We start from the raw sequence: 15617 nt of genomic DNA, 5'->3' as shown, positions 1-15617 counted from the left end.
GGGCATAAGTATGAATGCATCGCCATTCCTTGATCACGTCATTCAGTAGCAAGGAAGAGGAAGCGCTCTCCAGCGGCTCCCATATGGTCTAGCGGTTAGGATTCCTGGTTTTCACCCAGGCGGCCCGGGTTCGACTCCCGGTATGGGAAAAGCTTAGAGTTTTGGAAGGTCACTCATTGATTTGAATGCCCATTAGGAGAAAAAATACAAAACAAAGCAAAACAAACAAGCAAAAAAAAAAAAAAGAGGCCGAAACTCGAGAGAGCCAGATGAAGCTTGCTTTTATTTTTGTCTGTGAATGCAGAGATGCCCCCAGTATAAGCCATCCAATAACCGGATGAGCGGAGGCGGCAGAGGGAAAGAAAACGACATTCCCGTTCTGTATTTATACTGCAGAATTGACACAGCTTAACACCACTTTATCTTCCATGCCTCATTGCCTTGGAATCGTGAGAGTTGTAGCTTTGTCACGTCTTCAGCCTTTCCTGCCAAAAGGTGACGCACCAAACTACAACTCCCAGGAATTCAAACCCATGGCAAAGCGGTGTCAAACTGCATTCATTCTGCACCCAAAGATGCCAGTAGCTAACCAGCTAATCACCTCCCAACAAAGGATTCCCCCCAAGCAAAGAGCAGCCAGGCTTTGAAGCTGCAAGGCTATTCAATGCTAATCAAGATGATCCATTGCAACATTCATACTTGCCTCCAATAGGCAAGAGTTCTTTCTCCCAGCCTGGACATATAAACCCCACTTGCCTAGTTTCCAACAGACCTCCCAACCTCTGAGGATGCCTGCCTGCCCTAGATGTGGGTGAAACGTCAGGAGAGAATGCTTCTGGAACATGGCTATACTGCCCGGAAAACTCACAATCATTTTAAAGGTACATAAAAAGCCTATTTGTTATAGAAAATTCCATGCTTGTTAAATGCAAGCGAAAGTTGCAAGTCAAGTAAAATACACACTTTCCCATACCGGGAGTCGAACCCGGGCCGCCTGGGTGAAAACCAGGAATCCTAACCGCTAGACCATATGGGAAAACATGATGGAAGCTTCGGCGCACTACGTTCTAAGTGCTCTAGGCTAGATGTCACATGACGGAAGCTAAGCTGGGTCAGCCCTGGTTAATATTTGGATGGGAGACCGCTGGTCGATACCAGATGCTGTAGGCTATATATTTCATCTTTGCCTTAAAAAAAAAAAAAGATCCACCGACGGCTCGCCACAAATCGACAGAGGAGCAAATACCCATACATCTTGATCGACAATGTCTGACACTTTTGCAAATGTATGTTGAATGAATGCAGGAAAATATGTTTTGAGTGCATGCATGAACGCTTTCCCTTTTTAAAATCAGTAAGGTTTTTTTTTCCCCATCCAGTAAAGAACCATTTAGTAGTTATACTCGAAATTTAATAAAAATGAAAAAAAAAAATCAAGTCTTTCCCATACCGGGAGTCGAACCCGGGCCGCCTGGGTGAAAACCAGGAATCCTAACCGCTAGACCATATGGGAAAGGGCTGTAGCTGCTTGCGAGTGATGTGTGGCCCAATCCAAGCTGGAGCTCGCGTTGTTGTTGCCCCCTACAGGAATAGGCAGGAATTGCACGTTTCATTTTTACTTATTATAGAAGCCTTACATATTCTACACTGTTGAACTAATGCAGGTTGTTCAATACTGTGGAATCGTGGGAGATTTAGTTGGGATGACGAGTGGTTCCAGGATTGTATAGCACCGAGCCATTGCAGTTAAAGTGGTATCGAACTGCATTAATTCTAGAGTAGAGATGCAGCCACAGATATGCTATAAATTTTTGCAATTCTCTTCTTCACACAGAATGGTCATTGAGGGTCATTGCAGAGAGTAGATCATTTCTACTTGCAATCACACATACAACTGAAATTGACCAATCTTTGAAAGTGTCAATTTACTTCCAAAATTAATCATTTTTCACGCCTAAATTAGTCATTTTCCTGAGTCTTTTTAAAAAGCACTGTTTTCCCATACCGGGAGTCGAACCCGGGCCGCCTGGGTGAAAACCAGGAATCCTAACCGCTAGACCATATGGGATAACACTGAACACATGCTTTCCACCAAAGCATATATATAAGAACACAACACACACTAATCCAGTTGACAGAATGATTTTCTGATAATATAGTGTTCTTTTTCATATTAAAAATATTATACTAAAAGTCTTAATATCTTTTACAACTGGTTATGTGCTGTAATTTTTGTCTTTTGCTCTATTTAGAAATGTATTTTTTCTAATTAATGGCATTTTAATATGTCTTGCTTAGTGTGCCTTTTTATCATCAGGGTTTTAATTTTATTTTATTTTAGCTTTTTTGGTCTTGTTGAGTCTCATATTAGGAAGAAGGCGAGGAATAAATACATAAGAGAAAGTTTTGCAAGCGTTCATTTGCTTACCTTTTGAGTTTTGGGAGCTTTTACACTAAAATAGTATATAATATACAACTTAATTTATAATCATTTATAATAATATAATATATTGTATATACATATAATATTGATAATATTATAATGTATTACAATATAATACTGATAATACAATTTCATAATATTAATTATATATTATACTAGCTGTGCCCGGCCACACGTTGCTGTGGCGAAGTATGGTGGTATGGGAAATAAAGTCTTGAGGAATTGGTGGTAGTTAAGGTAAAGGGTAAAGGTTTTCCCCTGACATTAAGTCCATTATAAATGGGTTATATAGCTGTGTGGAAGGGCCTTGAGTCCACACTGCCATGTAATCCAGTTCAAATCTGATAATCTGTGTGGAAGAGGCCTAAGTGAGGTCTAACTCTGCCTGTCCCCTGGGCTGAGTGGGTTGCAAGGAGACCAAGTGGGCGAAGCTTAGCCTTCTAACAATTGGATAAAAACAATTATTCCTTCTCCCTCTAATTAGGACTTTATTTTTCTTTTCTTTTTGTTGTATGAACATAGAGGCATGGATGAGGGGTTGTGCTGCCAAGTTTAGTGTTTCTGGGATGTGTAGTTTTGTTGTTTTGTCCTAGGCCGAAATTTGATTACCCTTTTATATATATAGATATTAAATGTAATATTACTAATAATATTACAATGTAATGATATAGTACAATATAGTTATTTAATGCTAGTATTGTACTATGCTAATAATATAATGTATTGTATGTGAATGGAATTTGTAAGCCGCTCTGAGTCCCTTTGGGGTGAGAAGGGCGGCATATAAATGTAGTAAATAAATAAATAAATAAAATATATATTCTGAGCCTTGATGCTGCAGAATTTATTTTGAATGTCTTTCTTCAACATTTCTCTCCCATCATAAGCTTTTCACAGTGTCTCTCCCTCCTTCTCATTGATTTTGTGTGTTATGTTTAAAACTCAGTCCTCTAACTTCCCCTTCTACAAAATCAATCAATCAATCAATCAATCTTCTATCTCTATCTCTACCTATATCTATGAGCACTCTGAATTCTACCAACAATGGACCTGGAATTCACTTGGCACACCAAACCTCCATGACCAACAAAAATACTGGTCTTTGGGGAAAATTTACCTTGATTTGGGGGATTTGTAGTTCATCTGTGCACTGTGAGCCCAAACTATGATGGATCTGGACCAAACTTGGCACGCATACCCGATATGCCCAAATTTGAATACTGGTGGGTTTTGAGGGGAATTGGCTTGGACATTTTGGAGTTGTAGGTACTGGGATTTATAGTTCACCTACAATCAAAGAGCACTCCGAACTCCACCAAAGATGGAATTAGGCCAAACTTGGCACACAGAGCCCCCATGACCAGCAAAAAATACTGGGGGTCTTTGGGGAAAATTCACCATGATTTGGGGGAGTTGTAGTTCACCTACATCTAGACAGCACTGTGAACCCAAACACTGATGGATCTGGACCAAACTTGGCACACATACCTGGTATAGCAAAATTTGATTGCTGGAGGGGTTTGGGGGGAACTGACCTTCCTTTCTGGGAGTTGTAGTTCACCCACAATCAGAGAAACGGTGACCCCCACTGATGATGGACCTGGACCAAACTTGGCACACAGAACCCCCATGACTAACTCAACCTACTGGAGGGGTTTGAGGGAACTGAATCACCATAGTGGGAGTTGTAGTTTACCCTACAGAGAGCACAGTGAACCCCACTGATGACGCATCCAGAGCAAACGTGCCCACTATAACAAACTTTTAAGTACTGATGGTTTCTTGGGGTTAAATTGGCATGATGTCAGTTGTAGTTCACCCACAACCTTATGCATTTTGTACAATTTAAAAAAAATGACTTTTTCAAATAACCCTGGCAACGCTGGGTATCCAAGCTAGTAGTAGTAGTAGTAGTAGTAGAATAAGAAGAAGAAATAATTAATCAGGCCACAGAGCTCATCATGGCCAAGTGGGGATTAGAAACATCTGTCTTTATTCCTGGTTAAGAAGATCACATTATAACATTGGTTCAAGCAACCATAATACACTTGTATGTTCTTTTAAATCAACTGTCCATTTATGGCAACCTCATGAATTTCATAGGATTTTGAATGAATCCCTAGAGGTGTTTTCACCAGTTCCTTCCTTTGAAATAGAGCCTACAGCGACATGGTGGCAGTCTCCCATCCAACCCTGACCAGGGCTGGCCCTGCTTAGCACCCAAGATCTGATCTTGAACACAATTCAAGTGAGAAATTCCGCTGAAAGTCCTCCATGCTACCACTGGACTTTGTCTATACACTAGTTTTTCTTAGATTTGGGGTTTCATGGATGGTAAGGATGAGATGATAGAAAGAAGACCACAGTGACCCTCCAGATGTTTCTCACTACAACTCCCAAATATCTATACCAGTAAGGGCTGCAGGGTGTTGCAGTCTAACTACTTCTAGAGGGCCATGCATTTCTCTGATCCTGCAACAAAAGCTGTTAGAAAGACAGAGAATGCAAATAAGGGGCTTGGGGCACATTAAAAGACTTTGTAAAAAAAAAAAGAATTTCATTGTTAAGAGGATTTAATCATGTATATACCTTTCAATGTTTTTCCCACATAGAAAAAGAGCTCCTCCAGAAGCTAAGGCAATTGTGTCCTCTGATTCCTCTATTTGCCATTGAAGGAAAATGTTCAGAAACACAAGATCCCACTCTAATAGTGGCACAGTCTGCTGAGGACTATCAAATGTGTGGCCCTCCGGGTGTTGGACTATTCCTCCTGTATTCCTCATCATTAGACATATCTACAACTGATGGGAGTTGGGATACAATAACATATGGGAAGCTGCAGTTTGTTGTACTCAAGATAGGTAAACGGTAAAGGTTTTTTCCTGACGTTAAGTCTAGTCATGTTCGGCTCTGGGGGGTTGGTGTTCATCTCCATTTCTAAGCCGAAGAGCCGGTGTTGTCCATAGACACCTCCAAGGTCATGTGGCCAACATGTCTGCATGGAGTGCCCTGACCTTCCCGCCAAAGCGGTACCTATTGATCTACTCACATTTGTATGTTTTCGAACTGCTAGGTTGGCAGAAGCTGAAGCTGACAGCGGGTGCTTACTCCGCTCCCCAGATTCGAACCACCGATATGTCGGGGGTGCTTTGAATGAGATTTTTCTGCTTCTTGCAGGGGATTGGACTGGATGACCCACGAGGTCTCTTCCAACTCTACGATTCTATGATTCTATCTTTTGGTCAGCAAATTAGCAGATCAGCGGTTTCACACACTGTGCCACCGGGGGCTCCTTAGATATAATATCTGACCTCAAAATGTCCCTTACCCTTCCCTTAACCTCAGAACCACAAATGCTATGGAGTTGCAATCCCCATAATCCCCAGTCTGCATAGTGAATAATCTAAAAGTGATGAGATATGTCATTCAATAACATCTGGGGACTGAAATAAAAACTAAAGAACATCAACAACTATATTAAAAATACATAGCTGGTCTGCTGTGTACATAGGTTGATTCTCCATCCATGAATCCCAACAGTCCTTTGAAGACAACTATAAGGCTGATGTCGCCTGCAATGCAAATAAGTTTGACTCTCCCGCAATAAGGGATTCAAGGCAATTTGCAAGGTTACAAAATATGCTTCTAGAAACCAGATTACAAACTGAATAAAATTAAATTAGCTCTCAAGGACTCATAATTTAAAATGGTATCAATCATACATCAACAGTGAAAAAGAAACAATGAAGATAAGAAAGCAAACATGACTTCTATTAAAAGCACAACCTATGTAACATCAAATGCCTGTTTAAATAAAAAGATGTACTGGTTGGCTAAAGGAAGGAGGGTATCTCATGCTCTTATCCTTTCCTCTAGTGGGAAGGATATTCCAGCATGTGGGAGTGACCACTGGAAAGGCCTCGTCCCATTTTCCTCACCAGATGGCATGTAAGGAGGGTAGCATCATAAGAAAGCACCCATATAGGTACTTTAAATCAGAACTCTGCCCTTCCAAATCTGTCATGACCCCAACATAAAGTTATGGTAACCTCATTTGGGGTTGTTACTTCTTGTTTAAGAAGCTTTGCTTTAAATAACTATATGACATCTTACATCAGAACTTTGATGCTTCATGATATGCTAGGTTCTTCTGAAAACAGTGGCTACCTGTGACACACTGTGGTCTTGCTGCCCTTCAGGTGTTACTGGGTTGTAGCTTCCATCTGCTCCATCTGTCATAGCTAACTGTGAATATTTATTTGTGAGCATTTACACTAAGGCAAAATTAAAGCCCGGCTGCTGAATTATGTGGACTCTCCAACTCTAACTTCCATGTCTCTTGAAATGAACCTCTATAAACAAGGTCATCTGAAGTCTATTAAGGTCTATAAGCTTTTCAATGCTAATTAAAGTGATTAACTACACAACATTCACACTGACCTCTCTCACCCTAGACTTTCCACAGATATATATTAACCTCTTTGCTTAGTTTTCTCCATACCTCACAACCTCTGAGGATGCCTGCCATAGATGTGGGTGAAACGTCAGGAGAGAATGCTTCTGGAACATGGCCACACAGCCCGAAAGACATACAACAACCCTCTATTAAGGTCCTTTTTATTCATCATAACTTTATATATAAACAAAAATAGAAGACATACAGAGTAACTGGGAACTTTGTAGGGAAAACTCTCAACAAATTCCCAAATTTGTATTTTCATGATCTCAGCTGAGAGATGGTTTTAGCAGCTCACAGGTGCTGCTCTCTCTGGGTACAAAGTTGCGTTTTCTTTCTAGCAATGCATGGTAACGGCGCCGACAGGCCTCTATTTCACTCTGCAAGGAGGCAATTTCTGCAGCCAAATGGATCCCTAGAACAGGAGAGATGATGAAAAGGTGTTAAAAGTATTCATTTGGAGTTGGATAAGGGTTTTATGTAGCTAGCAGCCACCACGATCCTCACCTTCTTGGAAAGTCCGCTGGGCTTGACGAAGACTTTGGGGCACAAGGATCCCAAACCAATTCAAGGGGTCTTGGTGCCCTGATCCTTCTACTGGACGGGAGGTGGCCTCCTGGGGTTGGTCTGAGCTCTCTGCTTTTCTTGGCCCCTTTCTTTGTCGTAGAACTGCAAACGTTAAAATAATACCTTCAAGACAAGGGGGACTGGAGAATGGAAACATAACCCTCCAATACTTTAATTGCAGTTCCATTCTTGATGGCCTTGATATACATGGGCAGCCAATACATTTTGAAAAAGCAAATGGAAAGCCACCCACATACAGGTCATACACCAACCTTAGCACTCAAAGGAGAAAGTACAAGCACATCTCCTGTATCTCTAGCAGTAAAAATACAGTGATGCCCAAATCCGACTAAGACAGCTGACCTTCCATGATATCCAAAACCTTTCTCCTGGAATGGCCCTGTTCACACATATCAAGATATAAGCCTGAAGTTATGAACTAAGTGAATATATTTTCCCAGAGATTCTGGGGAAAATTGCTTTGTTCTTTTATAGACTTGTATCTGGAAGAAAGACTGGTGCTGATTCCAATATTCCTTATAGCCAACTTTTATACTATTGAAAAACCCTCTTGAATTCTTTGTTAGCACTGCCGAAATCTTTGTTTTATCAAGAGTTTTGCATTTGCAAAACATTACTTGGGGATAATGGTTTATTGTTTAAAACAAAGATTATAAACCCTATGGGCTTGCTATATCTTCATTATGAAATTTGATTTCAAAGGCAATTGCAAATTTGAGTTTGTTTTTTAAATATGTACCATATTTTAAAAAATGTTCTGTTTTAAATAATCGTTTTAGCTGGGAGTTTTATCTCCTCCTCATGCTATGCACCTGCTAAAAATTCACCTCACCACCCATCAAGGCTCACTCAACAATAGGATCTCACATTCTGATATTGAACACATAGAATCATAGAGTTGGAAGAGACCTTGTGGGCCATCCAGTGCAACTCCCTGCTAAAATACAGGAAAATCGCATTCAAAGCATCCCCGACAGATGGCCATCCAGCCTCTGCTTAAAAGCCCCCAAAGAAGGAGGGTCAACCACACTCCGGGGCAGAAATTCCACTGCTGAACAATTCTCAAAGTTAGGAAATTCTTCCTAATCTTCGGGTGGAATCTTTCCTGTAGTTTGAAGCTGTTGTTCCACATCTCCAGGGCAGCAGAAAACAAGCTTGTTCCCTCCTCCCTATGACTTCCCCTTACATACCCTGTTTCCCCGAAAATAAGACAGGGTCTTATATTAATTTTTGCTTCCAAAGATGCACTAGGTCTTATTTTCAGGGGATGTCTTATTTTTCCATGAAGAAGAGCTCACATTTATTGTTGAACAACAAAATGAACATTTATTATATACTGTAAAGTAGTTGTCATCACAAACCAGCATAACCAGACAAACTGTGAATCCTATCAAGAATTTCTTGTTACTACCATTATTTACATGTGCAACAATCTATGGTACCTCTTGCAGTTTAGGTTTCACAAGGTTTCCACGCTGATTTCTCTCTATTCTAGTTTCAATGTAGTCATGAATGATGAATAATATAATATACTATAATAATAATAATAATAATAATAATAATATGATAATATAATAATAATATAATGATATACAATATATTAATTAGATAATATAATAATAGGATATAATAATAACAGAATATGATAATAATATGGTATTAATAGGATAATATAATAATGGGATATAATAACAGAATAGCATAATAATATAATAATATAATAATATAATAGAATAATAGAATGGAATAGAATGATATAAAATATATTAATAGGATAATATAAAATGGAATATAATAATAATAACAGAATATGCTAATAATGATAAAATAATAATATGATAATAGAATAGAATAATAGTATAGAATATAATGATATAAAATATATTAATAGGATAATATAAAATGGAATATAATAATAACAGAATAATATAATAATATGAAAATATAATAGAATAATAATAATAGAATAATAATATAATGATATAATAATAATAATAATAATAGAAAAATATAATATAATGATATAAAATATATTAATAGGATAATATAATAATGGGATATAATAATAGTAACAGAATATGATGATAATAATATGGCAATAGAATAATAGTATAAAATAATGTTTCAGGGCATAGGATAGGAATAAGGATGAGAGGAGAATCCCAATGCGTCCTGTACCTTTAAGGAGCACAGAAGCCTTGGGGACGAGTGGAAAGCCCTCTTCCTTCCCTCCCACCCTCCCTTGCCCGGGCTCCAGGAGCCAATCAGAAGCCTCTGGGAAGAAGGCAGCATGGCCAGGACGGAGAGAAGGAAGAAACGGCAGCGCAGCAGCAGCCACTGAAGGTTTTTCAAGCCGCGGCTGGGGGACAGGCAAGGCAACGCAAGGCAGGGAGGCACAGAAAGCAAGCACTTTCTCTCCCTCCCTCCCTCCAGTGTGTGTATGAGTGCTGCTTTAGCCCTGCAGCCATGCTTCCCAATGGAACTCTGCTGCAGCCTTAGTTGCTAGGTCTTACTTTCAGGGGAGGCCTTATATTTGGCAATCCCCCCAAACCCCTGCTAGGTCTTATTCTTTGGGGAGGTCTTATTTTCGGGGAAACACGGTATTTATACATGGCCATCATCATGTCATTTTAGTCGCCCTCCTCTGGACACATTCCAGGTTGTCAACATCTCCTTTCAATTGCGGTGCCCAGAATTGGACACAGTATTCCAAGTGTGGTCTGACCAAGGCAGAATAGAGGGGTAGCATGACTTCCCCGGATCTAGACACTATACTCCTATTTATTCAGGCCAAAATCCCATTGGCTTTTTTAGCTGCCGCATCACATTGCTGGCTCATGTTTAACTTGTTGTCCACAAGGACTCCCAAGATCTTTTTCACAAGTACTGCTGTCAAGCCAGGAGTCTCCCATTCTGTATCTTTACATTTTATTTTTTCTGCCTAACTGGGGTATCTTGCATTTGTCCCTGTTGAACTTCATTTTGTTAGTTTCGACCCATCTCTCTAATCTGTTAAAATAATTTTGAATTCTGCTCCTGTCTTCTGGAGTATTGGCTATCCTTCCCAATCTGGTTTTGTCTGCAAACTTGATGATCATGTTCTCTAGCCCTTCATCTAAGACATTAATAAAGATGTTGAACAGAACTGGGCCCAGGTCGTCAAGCTAAGTGTATACAATTCCCAATCTTAGGAAGGTCCCAAAATATTTCAGTCCCTTACCTTGCTCACTTGGCCCAATATCTTCTACAGTGGCTTCACTTTCACTCCTTGCTTTGGGAGCATCTTTTTGGATCACATCAAACTCCACCTGATCCTTCTCTTTCTCACTGGATTGAGCAAAAAAAGAGCAAAATGCAAAACTGAACATACTGCCTACTAATGATCCATCTTCTGGAGCACAGGTAACACTTATGTAACACAATTTTTGTGTTATGCCACTTCCTAATGCCATTTCCTAATCATAAAAATACGGAAAAGGTTTATTAGACTATAAAAACTTAATTTTTGCAGGACATCCTGCAGCACATTTTGTAATAGCTTTTCAATGAATATCTCATAAGAGTCTCAATCAATTCAACATAGTTTGTGGCAGACACAAAAATGAAGTTTCTGGAGTATTAACAACTACTTCCAAAGTAAATACTACACAATTAAATGGGAAATAACACTTTCAAACCAGAAATAGAAAAAAAATCAAAATTTGCTACACAGTGTAATCATATCACCATCTGGTATTCCTGTAGTCATGGAATATTTACATCAACACTTGAAATTTTCATTTAATGATTTCTTCAAGAAGTCCTTGCCACTCTACATAGTTCTTATCCCTTCTTCATTTTTTTCACCACAAGGTACTTGAAGCAGCTTTGTGGTTGGAGAGGAAATCTGCATCTTTTGGTACATCTTCCTAGTTCTAGTTCAGAACTATGATATATCGCTAGACTCTGTGGTGATGGATCTTAGAAACCAAACAAATCCAGGTTCTCCAATAGTAACACAATCCACCCATGAAGCAAATAGACTGCCTGTTTATAAGAAGTCTTCCAGTTGCTTTGATTTTCTCCCAAAATCATCTTTAGATTATTGTGTGTAACAATATCTGATTTAGGTAGGCAATTCCCATATATTTTGGATTAGAACTCCTACAGCTGGCTGGGGCTGATAGGAGCCGTAGTCTAAAACTTCAGGATACAATTAAATCATCTATTTTGGTTTACCAAACAAATCAGTTGGAGATAAAGATGAAAATCATGAGAACCTAACAGGCAAGAATCATGGCTCCTCTATTTGAACCTTTTCAAATCCTGTCTTACCAAGTCCTCACTCGAACCAGAGGAGTCATTTGATGCCCGTACTGCAGGGTAGACACAGACTTGTTGCCCATGGCATAGCGAGATTTAGAGAGAGAGAACCAACCCTGGAGAGGCAAAAATCAAAAGCTAAGAAACAGTTTCTAAATCTTGAGATATTCAGTCAAAGAAGAATCACAAAGGCAGTTTCAGAGAGCGAGTTGGGTTTCCAAAGAAAGATGTGGTCTCCATAGTTCCCAAAACGGTGGGATCAGGGAACCAGGAGTAATGGACAGAAGGCTATGCCCAGCTACATCAACTGGAGGGGAAACCCCATACATATCTAGAACTACATTTAACGGTAGTTAGTACCTAGGCCTAAACCCTGAAACAAGCTCTCACCTGTTCTACCAAGCTGTTAAAGGCTTCCCTCTTGTTCTGGAGCATCTCAAGAGCATCAAAAAGCTGAAGGATAATTTGGTCCAATTCCTCACATATTTCTGCTGGTCCCATGTCTTTTGCTGGAGCCATCTGAAATGAAACCTGTATGACCCCATTTTCTTGTATTCATCTTTTGACCACCCCTTCTTCTCTTGGCATTACACACACACACACACACACACACACACACACACACACACACATATCTGCACACATATATATACACAGCGTATAACCCTCTTATCTGTGGGACTGATACCCATGGTTTCATTTACCCACATTACACATTTTTTCTAAGTCCTTTGTCCAGGCAATTCTGTTTTGTTTCTGCTGGAAGGTGATCATAGAGTTGTGAAGGATGTAATGATGCCCAGAGGGATGTGACTAGTCCAGAGCTCCTCAAACATTTTAAGCTGAGGGCCGGTTCATGGTCTCTCAGATTGTTTGTTTGTTTGTTTATTTTATTTGTATACCACTCTTCTCCCCCAGGGGGGACTGGACTGTAGTTTGAAAAAAAAATGAATGAATCCCTATGCACACTGCACATATCTTATTTGTTGTGCAAAAAAATAATAATCAAAGGACAATACAATATTTAAAATGAAGAACAATTTTAACCAACATAAGCTTATCAGTATTTCAATGGGAAGTGTGGGCCTGCTTTTGACTGATGATATAGTCGGATTAATTAGGATTGTTATTGTTGTGTGCTTTCAAGCCATTTCAGACTCAGGATGGCCCTAAGTCGAAAGTTTAGGATGAGGGCCAGGGAAATTACATAGGATGGCCACATCTGACCCATGGGCCTTAGTTTGGGGACCCCTGGTGAATGGTGTACTTCCAAATGTGGAATTTGTTTTCAAAAGGTACCAATATTTTTCTGAATGTTCTAGATGGCCGCACATTGTTGGCCAGGAGTAGAATATTATGTACAGATCAAAATGTATCAAATCATTTTGTTACAGGGCTTAGACAAACTGCATTTATAGCCAAGGAGTGCCTATCCTCAGCACTTTTTTCCAATTCCTGAAAATTTTGTTCAGGTAGATTTTGTGCTTTTTGGTAACAAGCTCCACAGATACAGGGGCCATATTCTGTTTGTGTGAGCGCATTCTGCCTGTACTGTAAAGCAAATCACACAGCTCCCTCATATAACCTGATCAACAACTCCTTGTAATTTCCTAGGCTTTGCAATAGATTCTTCAGTTCCACAAAGCAGAAAAGGCGCTTCCTAATGCGATAATAATGCAAGCATTTGTTTAATCCTCCGTTGTCTCATCTCAAGCTTGTTCTGTCTAACCCAGGGATGGGAATGGTGTTACTGTGTTGCTGGACTCTGGTCAGCACAGCTGGGGGATGCATTTCAACAATGTTTGGAAGGTTGCATAATTCCCATCACAACCCAATAGTATAGAATGCAATTGCAAATACCTTTCCTTCTCAGAGGTAAGTGCCAAAGGGTTGTAGGCACCTTGCTCCTCACTACAGATTGAGCATCCCTTTTGCAGAATCTCAAAATACTCCAAAATATGAGATTGCCCATCAGGGTTTGCTTTCTGACCACTCTATGTGCACAAATGTTTCATGCACAAAAGTATTAGAAAGTGAAAATATGTACAGTATGTACCCTGTTTCCCCGAAAATAAGACATCCCCAAAAAATAAGACCTAGTAGAAATTTTGCTGAATTGCTAAATATAAGACCTCCCCCGAAAGTAAGACCTAGCAGAGTTTTTGTTTGGAAGCATGCCCAGCGCCTGCCAAACAGAACACCAGAGCATGCAGGATTGGTAAACGTACATACCAGTTGTACATGGAAATAATGGCAGTAACAAGAAATTCTTGATAGGATCCACAGTTTGTCTAGTTATGCTGGTTTGTGATGACAACTACTGTACAGTATATAATAAATGTTCATTTTTTGTTCAACAATAAATGTGAATTCTTCTTCATGGAAAAATAAGACATCCCCTGAAAATAAGACCTAGACCATCTTTGAGAGTAAAAATTAATATAAGACACTGTCTTATTTTCGGGGAAACACGGTATGTATTTTCCAAGATGGCTCTTACTTCCAGAGAGCTCTGTGAATCCTGCAAACAACAGATCTGGACCGAACTTGGCACATAGACCGCCCATGACCAGCAGAGAATACTGGAAGGGTTGATGATGATGGGAATTGTAGTTCATCACACATATGGGGAAAACCTCCAGAGAGCAAACCATGGGCAAACCACGCTGATGAGGGATCTGGGCCAAACCTGGCACATAGACACCCCCCCCCCCAATGACGAACTTTAAGTACTGCTGGAGTTTTAGGGGAGGGTTGACCCAGGATGATGGGAGTTGCAGTTCACCCAAATCTAGAGAGCACTGCAAACCCCACTGATGATGGACCTGAACCAAACTTGGCACACACACCCATCATGACCAACTTTGAATACTGACAGGGTTTGAGAGGGATGGGTGTCGTAGTTTACCCACAGCCTTATTCATTTTATAATGAGGCCATTCATAAAATTCACAAACAAATAATGACTTTTTTTCTAATAAATAGCATTACAAATTACCTATCCTGGGTATCACTAGGTACATAAGCTTGTATTGTGTACAAAATACCCTCTAGGGTAGTGGTTCTCAACCTGTGGGTGCCCGGATGTTTTTTGGCCTTCAACTCCCAGAAATCCTAACTGCTGGTAAATTCGCTGGGATTTCTGGGGTTGTAGGCCAAAATGCCTGGGGATCCACAGGTTGAGAACCACTGCTCTAGGGTATATGTATAAGGTATCTATGAAATATAAATGATCATAGGTTTAAACCTGACCCCCATCTTATGTACATATATGGAATACAAGGATTTCAAAACCACAAAACATCCCAAACACTTCTGGTCCAAATCATCAGGAAATCAACCTGGTGCTGTACCTTCTATGAAGGACTGCAGCAGATCTCACACCTGAGGATGCGTCTACACTGTAGACTTAGCACAGTTCGAGACCACTCTAACTGCTGTGGCTCATGGCTAAAGAATCAAGACCTTCAGCCTTCTTTGCCAAAGAGTGCTGGTGCCTCACTAAACTGCAACTCTCAGGATCCCATAAGCACTGAGCCATGGCTATTAAAGTGGGATGAAACTGCATCAATTATGCAGCATAGATGAACTTCTTTTTCTTCCTCCACAAGTTTATTGTGTCTAAAAAATAAAAAATAAAAAACCCTCTGCAAACAAACCTTCTCTCAATCTCCTTCGCCAGATGTGCAAATCAACCACCTCTCTGTAGTTCCGGGTCCCTTGACCGTGAAATTTGACTTCTCTTCCTCAAGAACCAATCAAAACACAGGTATTAGTCGCTCGCCAATCGGCTCAACGAGAGGGTGGAAACTTTCGGGTAACGGACCA

General features: G+C 40.0%; 1 protein-coding gene and 4 non-coding genes across 7 annotated transcripts; 1 reads left to right on the top strand and 4 right to left on the bottom strand.

Moving 5' to 3' along the window:
* Positions 1-77: 77 nt before the first annotated feature.
* trnae-uuc (transfer RNA glutamic acid (anticodon UUC)) lies at positions 78-149 on the top strand. Its single transcript has one exon. It is a non-coding gene; the product is annotated as a tRNA-Glu (tRNA).
* An 815-nt stretch (positions 150-964) lies between these two features.
* Positions 965-1036, bottom strand: trnae-uuc (transfer RNA glutamic acid (anticodon UUC)). Its single transcript has one exon. It is a non-coding gene; the product is annotated as a tRNA-Glu (tRNA).
* A 405-nt stretch (positions 1037-1441) lies between these two features.
* trnae-uuc (transfer RNA glutamic acid (anticodon UUC)) lies at positions 1442-1513 on the bottom strand. Its single transcript has one exon. It is a non-coding gene; the product is annotated as a tRNA-Glu (tRNA).
* A 483-nt stretch (positions 1514-1996) lies between these two features.
* On the bottom strand, positions 1997-2068 carry trnae-uuc (transfer RNA glutamic acid (anticodon UUC)). The gene has a single exon. It is a non-coding gene; the product is annotated as a tRNA-Glu (tRNA).
* A 4975-nt stretch (positions 2069-7043) lies between these two features.
* On the bottom strand, positions 7044-15586 carry ccdc115 (coiled-coil domain containing 115). Of its 3 annotated transcripts, none has more exons than XM_003216652.3 (6): positions 15449-15586; positions 12180-12308; positions 11802-11905; positions 10708-10814; positions 7407-7568; positions 7044-7314 (listed from the first exon to the last, which is right to left on the bottom strand). In XM_003216652.3, exons 2-6 carry the CDS (start codon positions 12306-12308, stop codon positions 7169-7171), a joined length of 648 nt encoding a protein of 215 aa, XP_003216700.2. In that variant the 5' UTR covers positions 15449-15586; the 3' UTR covers positions 7044-7168. The 3 variants fall into 3 exon arrangements, with proteins under 3 accessions (XP_003216700.2, XP_016846585.2, XP_062827741.1); XM_016991096.2 differs by having other exon boundaries at positions 12180-12320; positions 15449-15507; XM_062971671.1 differs by lacking the exon at positions 15449-15586 and adding an exon at positions 15143-15403.
* Positions 15587-15617: the final 31 nt, after the last annotated feature.

This window comes from Anolis carolinensis, chromosome 2 (assembly GCF_035594765.1).
Source record: "Anolis carolinensis isolate JA03-04 chromosome 2, rAnoCar3.1.pri, whole genome shotgun sequence".
Classification (NCBI taxonomy): domain Eukaryota; kingdom Metazoa; phylum Chordata; class Lepidosauria; order Squamata; family Dactyloidae; genus Anolis; species Anolis carolinensis.
The sequence above is the reverse complement of the archived record's forward strand: the minus strand, read 5'-3'. Positions and strand labels throughout refer to the sequence as shown.